A 12069-nucleotide genomic window follows, 5' to 3' on the forward strand; every position below is an offset into this window, starting at 1 on the left:
ATTCTGTGCCCTTATTATTTTAGCTTTGAAGTACTACATCATTTTTGTGATTGATCCTTCTCATTCGGATCTCTAGCTGTTGTTACGTGGTGCATGCAGCTATAGAAGTATTAATCTAAATCTTTTGCTTAAAAATGTACAGTGCCTCTTTTTTGCCTATTGTATCAAACTAGATGAGTCTTTCTGGCTTTTATTGTAAATGCCAACAACGTCCTGCACTTGAAAACCTTAGTTTCATTATGCCTTTTTATGTTTACTTATAGTCCAAGGAGTATGCTTGGTTCCTTCCATATATGGATTGCTTACTCCTGCTCTGGAGTCTGTGCTGGTGCCATAGTTAATGCCTTCTGTAAACTGTTCCTTTCTTCCCTCACACTTCCCAAGACAGTACTCCTTACAATGTCATCTAACAGAACTGAGAAATAAGAAGCAAGTATGAGAATGTATCTTACTTATGGGAGAACTTCTCAGGGTCACACAGAGACCATTTACTCTTGCTGTCTAGCAGTAGTTCTCACCTCCCACCGTGTGTCATAACAACACGGGGAGCAGGAACACACATGGATCTCTCCTAGATCAGTCTCGAGAGGCATGACCTAGACATGTATACTTAAAGACAGAAAACAAAATATGCCTGAGTCATCCTGGTAAGTATTCCTAAGATATTATAATAATAATTCTGTATGAGTTATCTGGTTTTCAAGTCCACAGCAGATTAAAAATAGCAAATTATACAAAGAGTGAGAGCCTAGAGTAGGCTCATGGAAGGTATTTAGAAGTGGAACCTGACTGCAAAGGCAGTAAAGGACAGACCATCATCAGAGTTCTTGGTGACACTAAATCCTCCCTTAGTAGGTTTAGCCAAAAACTCAGAGCTGGAAGGCCCTAGAAAAGATGTTTTTAGGGAGTCTTGTGGTATGGTGGCCTGGGAGGAATGCTTTCGTGTTTGTTTGTCCAAATTGTCAGTGCATGGGAATGATGGATGGGAAATAAGATTAGGCAATGAGTACATGCATTCTGAAAGTTGCTCTCTAAATCTTTAAGTCCTTAGCTAGATTGGAAGAAGATAGAATTATTTCTAACCACATGATTAAAAATAGTTTTTGATGCAAACAGTTATATCCCTAGGAATCCATAAAATTATTCAGAATAACTTTTTCCTTGAGGGTTCTGGATTGCTGAAGTTTTATTGTATTAGTATTTCTTAAGAACATGTATACTTTTCAAAGCACTTTCTCTCACATAAGCTCTTTGTATTGAGCACCTGAGTTATTAAAAGCTTCAGACACCCTAGTTACTATTTGATTATCATGCCCTCAGATTCCTCTCCTCCAATTAGAACTTAGCTCTTGAGTTTTTAGTATGGCACCTTCCTTCCGTATAAGGAGTCACACAGACTGCCCTCCTCCAGCACCTTTCCCTGATTGACTGTACTACGTACTCACTCCTTTTTTTCCTGTCTCCCTTTAGTACTTAGTTTTGTGAATTTGCTATTTTAATTTGTACATATTTATATATATATTTTAAGATTGTCTTTCTCTTGTTATATGGTCTGCAACCTTAGGGTATAACTGTCAAAATCACAACCAAGTTTTAAGTTTTTTTTTTATCCAGTTCTTAGTGATTAGCCTACAGTGATTGCTCAGTGAAGGATGTTAATGGAAATGTATTCTGCTTTATGTGGACTCGCAGGCATTTATCCTGTGCATTTTCTGCTACTGTGTATTTGGCCCTTAAAAATATTTTTTTTAATCATGATGGAGTTGATGGACTTCTCAGACATACCTTAGAAATAAGATTTTCTTATATAATTGATATTTTTCACATTTGCTTAATTGCATTTGTCTTTTTGAAAGTGTTGGTGCATACACACACACACACACACACACACACACATCTTAGAAATAATCTAAATATTAGCAGGGAAATAATTTCCACAATACGATGTACGTATTTTGTATGTTGCTGATTCATTCTTTGTAATCTCTTATTAGATTTGTATTACATAATTTACCATGACTTATATCACATGGAGCCTCTAAAAACCCTCTTACAGGCTACTGAAATTTATGAATGCTTAGAAAAAAATTTGAATGTAATTATTAGGATGCTAGAAAAATTCTAGAAATCCTGAGGCTATAAGGTTTCCTTTCATACTTTTTCTTAAAATCAGATTTTAACAAATTTATAAACTCGTCTTGAATAGCTATTTATTTACAATCTGTTTTTGAAAAATTAGTTATATTTAGAACACTAATATATGGTAGTGAATTTTTAAGTTACTTAGAATTTCTCCTTTAAATATCTCAGTTTGTGTGTGTGTGTGTGTGTGTGTGTGTGTGTGTGTGTGTGAGGAAGATTAGCCCTGAGGTAATATCCATTGCCATTCCCCCTCTCTTTGCTGAGGAAGATTGGCCCTGGGCTGACACCCGTGCCCATCTTCCTGCACTTTATATGGGATGCCGCCACAGCATGGCTTGACAAGTGGTGCGTTGGTCCGCGCCCAGGATCCAAACCTGCAAACCCTGGGCTGCTGAAGCGGAGCGCCTGCACTTAACTGCTGTGCCACCCAGCTGGCCCCTAAATATCTCTGTTTTCTAATTTTAAGAGATACCATCACTAAATACTAAAATGAAGCCTAAATTTATATTATAACTAGTTTTAATAGACAATTGACTAGATTTAATTCGAGCTTACAGGCAGTATAATAATGTTAACAAAATTTTGAAAATTTTCCCAAACTTAAATTTAAAGGGGACAGTTATAGATTCTTATTTTTTAAATAGCCGTTTGTTTATTTTGTGGCTTGTTAAAGACTTAGCAAATCAGAAAAGTAGACAATTTAAAAATAATTGGAAACCATAAAGTTAATTTTGGATCCTTAATGTAAATAATCCAATGTTAGGTTTCCTGGTTTTCTTTAAATTTGCATATTAATGAATGAGATAATAGGAATGATAAGCAAACAAATGCAGAAGGCCAAGTAATGTGTTCTTTCTTCTTCTTTAGTAATGCTACAGCCTTTTGACTATGACCCCAATGAAAAGAGTAAACACAAGTTTATGGTACAGACGATTTTTGCTCCACCAAACACTTCAGATATGGAAGCTGTGGTAAGTATAGAAGTTGAACAGAATTATTTTGGGGAATGTTGTTTAAACTGTGGGTTTTGTGTAGTTCTCAATTGAGAAACCTACTTTTTAAAATTAAAAAAAATCTGTAAATCTGTTCGTTACAGATAATCCTGACAATTTCAAGAATGAAAGAATTTTGAAATAGTATTTTTTAGAAATAGTTTAGAAATGCTACTACAGTTATGTGTCACTTAATGACGACATGTTCTGAGAAATATTTCATTAGGTGATTTCGTCCTTGTGTGAACATCACGGAGTGTACTTACACAAACCTAGAGGGTATAGCCTACTACACACCTAGGCTATATGGTTCTAATCTTATGGGACCACTGTTGTATATGCAGTCCATCGTTGGCCCAAATGCGGGTATGAGGCGCACAACTGTACTAAGAAGAAAGTTCTGTAATCTCTAGAGATGTTAATGAGATTTTAACAGGTGGTGATAGTAGCTTTTAGGATTGTATAAAAAGTTCTGTTCATTGTCAGATAATGATGCAGGGCGATCAGTACGCGGAATACAGCCGTACGTCCTGGCTGAGCCAAAGACCGCATTCCTGCTCCAAGCAGCCACACCAATCCTTAGTTGTCCCTTGAGGTGAAACGATTTGTCAACATCATGTCTCCTGTGTCTTATGTTTGGTTTTGTTTGTTTTTAGTGGAAAGAGGCAAAACCCGACGAATTAATGGATTCTAAATTGAGATGTGTATTTGAAATGCCCAATGAAAATGATAAATTGGTAAGTAGGAAAATGTAAGAAAACTGGTAGCTGTTGAGCTCTCAGTTACTTTGAGATTAATTTTGCTTCTGTTTTTGGCCTTTGTGGGATATGTGACATGGCTATTCCACTTGATTAGACTCAGTGCTTATTGACGTTTTAAAAAAAATTGAGCTCTCTTTTCTTTTTACAACATTTTGTTCGTTCAAGAAGAAAAATGCTTTTGGATACAAGCTGCCTCATGGAGAAGAATCATTTAGTTCTACCAGATTTTTGCCACTTGAAACACTTAAAGTTTTTTTTAGAATGAGACGTGTGTATACATGAATATAATTTACTAACAGACATAAAAACCGCTTTTTGGCAACTATATACCAGCAGTCTGGGGATAAAAGATTTAATTTATGTGGGCAAGCAGTTTCTTCCAAGTTTGGCTGTTTCCAGGTATTTTGCTCACTATTGATTTTGGTCAAAATCCATCTGATTTTATTCCTTAATAATTTTTATGTTGCTTTTTGATTAGTGTGCGACAAATACAATTTAGGGGACTGAGGGATATATGTGTGTAGTTTAAAAAGTAGTATATGATGTGTAGAAGGGGTTGTGGTTACTTTCCCCATTTCTCTTCTGAAATGCAAATTGAATCTTTTTCTATGGTTTGTAGGAGGAACTTTGAAAGGTAGGTAGGTTTTTTTTTGGTTGACTTAATAATATGGGTAAAATAGAATTGTTTGACACAATTAGGTCATGACTGTTGCCTTGATCTGGAGGCCATTTGCCCTTTTGAAAAGTAAACTTGCAGATTAAATACATGGGCTCAATTACTGTGTTACTCTTTCAGGATAAGCTGAAATGAAAAAGTCCCTGAATGGTAATTGGGTGTTGGCCAAATTATTTATTGTATTTTTTAATGCATTTTTTAAGAGATTTCGAGATATTTGCCAAAGACAAAAAATGTGAATACCTATGTTCTTACTGGAAAGTGAGGGTTCGATGGCATGTTTATGCTCCCCCTTTGGAGTTTTCTTTTTTGCCTAGGCTGCCAGGAAGCTAATAGCTTGCATAGATAGCTCTTATTATTGGAACCGAGAAAACACAGCAGCACGTTGTCTATGTTGACTAATTTTATGTTATTTTTTTCCAGTTTTGTTGAGATATTATTCACGTACAGCACTATGTAAGTTTATGGTGTACAGCATAATGACTTGACTTAGATGTATAGTGAAATGATTACCACAGTAAGTTTAGTTAACATCTATTATGTCATATAGATAAAAAACAGGAAAACCAATATTTTTTTCCTTGTGATGAGAAGTCTTAGGATTTACTGTCTTAACAACGTTCAAATATACTGTACAGCAGTGTTAACATGATAGTCATCATTCTGTACATTATGCCCCCAATCCTTATTTATCTTATAACTGAAAGTTTGTTCCCTTTGACCACCTTCATCCATTTCACCCACCCTCCACCTCTGGTTACCACAAATCAGATCTCTTTTTCTATTAGTTTTGTTTCTTTTAGATTCCACATATAATTGCGATCATATGGTATTTGTCTTTCTCTGTCTGCCTTATTTAATTTAGCATAATGCTCTTAAGGTCCATCTGTGTTGTCACAAATGGTAGGATTTCCTTCTTTTTTTAATGGCTGAATAATATTCCAACGTATGTATCTACCACAACTTCTTTATCCATTTATCCGTCGATGGACATGTAGGTTGTTTCCATGTCTTGGCTATTGTAAATAATGCTGCAGTGAACATGGGGTGCATGTGTTTTCGACATAGTGTTTTTGTTTCGTTTGGATATATTCCCAGCAGTAGAATTGAGTAGAATAAGGGTTGACTTATTTTAAAAACACATTTGGATATTTTCTCACTTAGAGTTTTGTCATTTTTTACCATTATTTAATAAACATAGAGCTGACTGTCTTTGATTTGGGTTTCTCTTATGCTCTGGATAGCAGACATAGACATGAAATTCTAGTCTGAAAAGTGCTGAACCCAAGAATTTGATATTGCTGATTAAGAGTAGCTCTCACTGCTTTGGAAACCAAATCAGAAGTTGATGGAAATCATACAGCTATGACAGTTGAGCCTAACCATTTAAGCACCTCATAGAGGAGACTGGCAGGTCCTGTGTATTGGTATAGCCCATAGTAATCCAAGAAAGCGGTTTTGGATCTGCTAACGGGCTTGAACAGATGTTGAGTGGAGTTCCCAGAGTCCCATGCCATGGGGCACGAGCAGAGGTAGTTTGGGCCTGGAACCTTTTCAGAACAGGTATTATTAGTAACCCCTAGTTTGTACAGGAATTTCAAAGTACTCCAGAGAATATCTGATTCTGAGCTTAGATGACCTAGGTGCAGAGTGTATTTCCACTAATTGAACTACTGGGACTTGCAGTGTAGTTATTATTGACCAATTAAGTTGTAGGGAATATTTGTTCAAGATAATGATTTTTTTTTAACGTTTTATTTTGCAAAACTTTAAACACTTAGAAAAGTAGACAGTACAGTGAATCCCTGTGAACCCATGGCCAGCTTTACCAATGACCAGTTTATGGTTAATCTTATTTCATCTAAACCCCACCACTTCCCATCTCACGTATTATTTTAAGGCAAATCCCAGACATGATACAGTTTCATCTGTAACTGTTTTAGTATATATCATCCAGAGATAAAGACTTTAAAAAAAGGGAAAACAGAGTTTAATGACAATACTGTCATTAAGCCTTTAAAAGCTTAATACGTCAAACTATCCAGGCAGCATTCAAATTTTTCTCACAAATGTCATTTAAAAATTTTTTAGGGGGCAGGCCCCACAGCGTAGTGGTTAAGTTTGGTGTTCTCCGCTTTGGCGGCCTGGGTTCATGGGTTCAGATCTGGGCATGGACCCACACCACTGGTTAGCCATGCTGTGGCGGCAACCCACGTAGAGAATAGAGGAAGATGGGCACAGATGTTAGCTCAGGGTGAATCTTCCTCACCAAAAAAAAAAAAAAAAAAAAAATTTTGCAGTTTGTTTGAATTCAGATCAAAATAAAGTCCACATACTGCTATTGGATGGTATGTTTCTTAAATTGTTTAATCTATAGATTTCTTCTCTATTTTTTCCTTGCAAATTATTTATTAAAGAAACTGGGTTTGTGTGGTGTCATTTAACTACTATCTTTGATATATCCTATAATTGTATCTAGGGGCTTGATTAAATTTTTATTTTTGCTGGTGGGGGAGAGGCAAGATTGCTTTTGTAGGTGGTGACATATTCTCTCAAGGAGGCACGTAATGTCTGATTGTTTCTTTGATGAAGTTAGCCACCATTGGTGTGCAATGTGTTTGTGAGTGGTTTTCAACCAAGGGTGATTATGCTTCCCAGGGGACATTTGTCAATGTCTGGAGACATTTTTGGTTGTCACAACTAGAGGGGGAAGGGTGCTGCAGGCGTCTACTGAGTAGAGGCCAGGGATGCTGCTCAACTTCCTACGGTGCATAGAACAGCCTTTACAACAGAGTTATCTGGCCCAAAATGTTAAATGAAGTTGAAATTGACAAAATATAGTTTAGGTCCATTAATTCATTTAAGGTTGCATTACGGTGATATTATGTCATTGCCACTTCGTTATATTAGTTAGAACACCTGTGTAGAGAGAAACTTGGGCTCATCTAATATTTGGTTATTCATTCAATGGTAGAGTTTATAAAGGCAGGATAAATGCCTGTCTTTCTCTTTAATTATAGGCTTTCAAAAAACGAATTGGTCACACATGTCCCTCTGATAGGATGTACAATCAGTCAACTTCCCTTCCTCCTTCCTCTCCACCCTCTTTCCCTCCCTGTCTTCTGCATGTTATAAACTCATGGACTGAAACATTTGTGTTTCAACTCCTTGCAGTTATTATCATTCTTGGTGCTCAGATTGGCAGGTAGGAGCCTCTTCAAGGTGGTTCCTGAGTCCTTTTATCATAGTAGTCTTTGGTCATTTTCTTGATGTCTAATATGGCAAGATATTTCCAGGCCCAGTCCTGGAATTAGCCATTTCTTCAAGAAACTCTGGGTCCTTTCAGTGAGAGACGGTATTTTAAGCCACAACCTGGACGCTTGGGAGTAAGACAGTGATTTTTAGTTTTGTCAGAATTTCTGTCAAACCATTCTTTTGGCCAAGGTTGGAATGGAGACCTGACTGTCAATTGAAAGCACTTCTTCAAATGGTAAAGTTTTAATGGTAAAATTGTGTCCAACAGCACATAGGGTGATGTGCATCCTTTTATTTCATATGAGAGTGATTGCATTTTATGGTTGGGATATGTTCTTGAAGATCTTGAGTAATTCAAAATGTGTGAAATCCAACAGTGACCTTGAGAAGAATGGGCAGGTACTCTGAACAGCTGAAGTGCTGTTTTGATATAGCAACTCACATGGCTTGCTAGCTTAGCCATTACGATTCTTGATGGATATTTTTAAGTGTTTGGAATTCATATTTCAAGTTTTGCATATAGTGAAACTTTTAATATTTCAACGTATCAGTATTTCAAATTTATATAATTCAAACGTGTAAAAAAAATTGTATCTGTACTATACACAACCTAGGTGGGGCCTTAATTGATGAATGTGCATGTTAAAAAGATGGGCTGAAACACAGCTGTGTTTTTGTTAAGGCAGTATTTCCCAAAGTGTATTGAGTTGGAAGGGTTCTGTGGTCAAATGAGTTTGGAAAAATGCTACAAATAGTGTATCTACCAATAGACTTTGCATACTGAAGGCCCTGAATAAAGGAAATATGTTTAACCCAGCACTTCTTTTTTCTATTTTATTTAAACGTAAATAACTTCTCATGGAATATATGGTGTTCTGTAAAATACGCTTCTGGAAACACTGACTGTTACTGCTTAAACTCATTCTTGTGGTACTACTAACTTGCAGATTCTACAAGAAAATCTTAGTTACTGAGAAATGTATTTAAATCGAATGTAACCTGGCACAGACCCAGTTCCATCTGAGTTGTTGATCATGTGACTTCATTAAGTCATTATTTTAGTGTTGCATCTCATCCTTTATAGAAAATATAAAACCTCAAAGTAACAAAATCTGGGATCTTATAATAGTACAAAACATATAATAAAGTTTTTATTTATTATAACAGTTAAGGATGAAACTCTTTATATATATATAAATACAAGTAAAACACTTATTTTATAATACTTCATTCAAGTGGTAAATAAGACCCTGTTGATAATTATATCTTGCCATCTCCAGTTCAGTATTCTCTACAGATGAAGTTGATAAAACTGCTTAAAAACCATAGTATCTGTGACGTATTGGTTTCTGTCTAGCATCCGTAGATGAAATTACGAAATTACTTAACATCCTTTTTCTGTATGTTTATCTTCAATTTAGCATGAAACTTGTCTGTTAGAAGATTGGGGGATTATTGAATACTGTTAATGCCTAGATCAGGTTTGTTAGTTAACTACAGATACGTTGATAAAATGCTGTGTGAAGCTGAATCCTGACTTAAAACACATTGATTAAAGATGACACTCCCTTATTCAAGGAAAATACATTTCTAAATGTGCAAGATTAACAAAAATGTTATGAAAACTATGTTGGTAATGTATATTTTTAGAAGTTCAGAGTACAAAATATGTTTCTTATAGTTTATAGTTATGATTGCTGTATAGTGAATTCTTTGGTATCATTTGACCCTTTATTCATTTTTTAGTTTGTTAATTAATATTTTGTAAAAAAGATGTTAATTTAAGCAAAATTCAGTTTGGTTTTTAACTAAGTTGCTGGTGACAACTTTACATTGCTTTACATTGCTCTCTCAGGATGGCACATGTACTTTGTATTCAGCCTTCTTTTTATTTAGTGTTGAGAACAATGGAGAAGTCCGCATGTAGTTAATGGTCCCTTATACATTCACTTTAAAGAGTTGATCATCAGAATTTGTGCTCTTTAGTATTCAACTTGAGAAGAATTTGGTTAGTATCCAAAGCAGATAGATACCACAGTAGCCATCGTAGTTGTTGATACTTTCTTCTCGAAATTGGAGTAGGTAGCAGGTCTTGGACTTGGTGATGTTGATTCAGTGTTTCTTACATTAACCACCACATCCTGCTGTCTCACTCCTGCTCCCAGCTCCTCACCAACCTTCCGTACCCCCCAAAAAAGTTGAAAGGCATTTAATTTAAGTATGTTATGTAAGTATACCCCACCTGTTTGAGGATCTGGATCTTTTTAGGTATGCTATTAGTTCTGGCATTTACATGTTCTAAAAACAGTGGAAAAGGATATGTTATTATTTTGTTGATTTCTCTAGGTTTTTTAGGACCTTGATACTGAATATATAAATAAGAAAATGATTTAAGTTTTGTGGTCATCTTGTAGGGTAGGAAAGGTGCCAGCTTTAGATGTATAGTGGTTGAGTCCATGTTTTTTTTATTTTTATAGTTTAAAGAAGTCATTATTTGTGACAAAACAATTCTAGTTTATTTGAACCATGATTAGAGTGTGGGCTTCTTTTTGGGAAATAGCTCTCTGATTTGGATCATAGATAGAGTGACCTAGGAATCCAGGAACTCTCTCGTTTTAGAATAAATGAAGTATTATTAATAATGCTTCCTGGACAACAGGCATTAACTGATAGTGTCCTGTAAGCACACTGAAGTGTGTGGTCACCATCGTCCTAGGGGACAGCAGGTCTTTGACTGGATATATTTCAGTAAGTTAATGGCCAGTGGAGCCTTCACTTGAGCTGTATTCAGTGCTAATACTGAGAGCCATTCAGCCTGTTCCCTGAGTTGTTGATAGCTGGAGGCAGACGATACTAAAGCGTTGACTGTTTTATACTTACTACCAATATAAAAATGAATTGTTAGCTCTTTTTAGTTATTGTCAACACTGTTATTAAGAAATCTAATGTCCAATTAGTGGTAGTGTTTTTTCAGGATTGAATGTGGTTTTAGTTAACTTTTTATTTATGTTTTATCACCCATTCAATTCTTTGTGTTCAATTAAAAATTTTGGGGGTTTATTTTGAGGCCTCTAACTCTCTACTTGACGTTTTCCAGATTTCTTAAATGTATTGCATTTCATTTATGCCCTCCATCTAACATCTGTTAATGACATATTTTCTAGGAAAAACTACTGATTTGTCTAAGTAAAGACTGGTGGGCTGTCAAGAACAGGGGATTTCAGGGGTCTTATTGTAAAGATTTTTTGTGATTAAGAGTACATTATTTTCTGTTGAGACAAAACACACATTGGCTTGGAGTTTTCTTAGTTATATATAGTGACTTGGATATCAATAAGTATTATTTCAGAGTCTGTTCTAACCTTTTGTATAATATTATTTTTATCTGTATTAAAGGAATTTGAGAAGATAGGAAGAGAACTATGGAAATAATGGTATACTAGAATGTTTTTTTTAAGTGTTTATTGCTCCTGGGAGATGTGTGTGTTTGTGTCTGTTTGGGGGTGGGGTGTTAAGTACAGGAGACGTTTATGAATCATGGCGTTTTTTGAATTTCAAGGGGAAAAAAATTCATTTAACTTAAAAATTGTTCAGATTGAGTGTTATCAAAGGTAAGAAAATATGAAGTGCTTGTTTTTAGATATTGACAAGTATTGATTAGTAACAAAAATTAAGAGCCACAAAGTTGGAAGGTATTCATTTTAGGGCAACATGAAGCTAGCATAAATTTAATAAGGTTATACATTAAATTAGTGAACATAATGCAAATTGATCATAGCTGATTTTGTTTGGGAAATAATATAGAAAGTTAATTCAGAAACCTGTACTTTTTGCTTTAATATAGCTATTATTTATTAGTATATATCTTATGCATGACACATTTTTATAGAATAAAATGTGAGTGTTTAGAGCCTAATGATTTCTGTGTTAGTCATTTCCCAGTACCGTGCAGGAGAGATCAGAGTTTGGTGCGAATCTGAGACTGTTTCCCCTGCTACCTCAGGGTGTAACTCCTCCAGGGACTGCTCCAGCTGTCACTTCAGTGAGCAGCATCAACAACACAGTTGCAACACCTGCCAGTTATAACAGGAAGAATGACCCCAGGGGACTCACTGTGTTCAAACGGGAGAAACAGAAGGTTTGTTTTAGGGAGCTTAACAGCCGTAGGAGTCTACTAGTGTTATTGGTTATGTTAATGTAGTTACCTAGCACGTACGTGGTACTGTGAGCATGTTATATGAAA

The 12069-nt window shown here is 35.6% G+C and overlaps 1 protein-coding gene across 2 annotated transcripts in view; it reads left to right on the plus strand.

Moving 5' to 3' along the window:
- VAPA (VAMP associated protein A) overlaps positions 1–12069 on the plus strand; it is a 38443-nt gene that overhangs the window by 17750 nt on the left and 8624 nt on the right. The window contains exons 3-5 of one of the 2 annotated variants that reach the window (XM_004421077.3): positions 3010–3113; positions 3791–3871; positions 11830–11964. In XM_004421077.3, the coding sequence (XP_004421134.1) occupies positions 3010–3113; positions 3791–3871; positions 11830–11964 (320 nt within the window). The remainder of the gene's footprint in view (positions 1–3009; positions 3114–3790; positions 3872–11829; positions 11965–12069) is intronic. The other variant, XM_004421078.3, reaches the window with a different exon arrangement.

The sequence above is a fragment of the Ceratotherium simum genome, chromosome 14 (assembly GCF_057802395.1).
Source record: "Ceratotherium simum simum isolate JZ-2026a chromosome 14, ASM5780239v1, whole genome shotgun sequence".
NCBI classification, from domain to species: domain Eukaryota; kingdom Metazoa; phylum Chordata; class Mammalia; order Perissodactyla; family Rhinocerotidae; genus Ceratotherium; species Ceratotherium simum.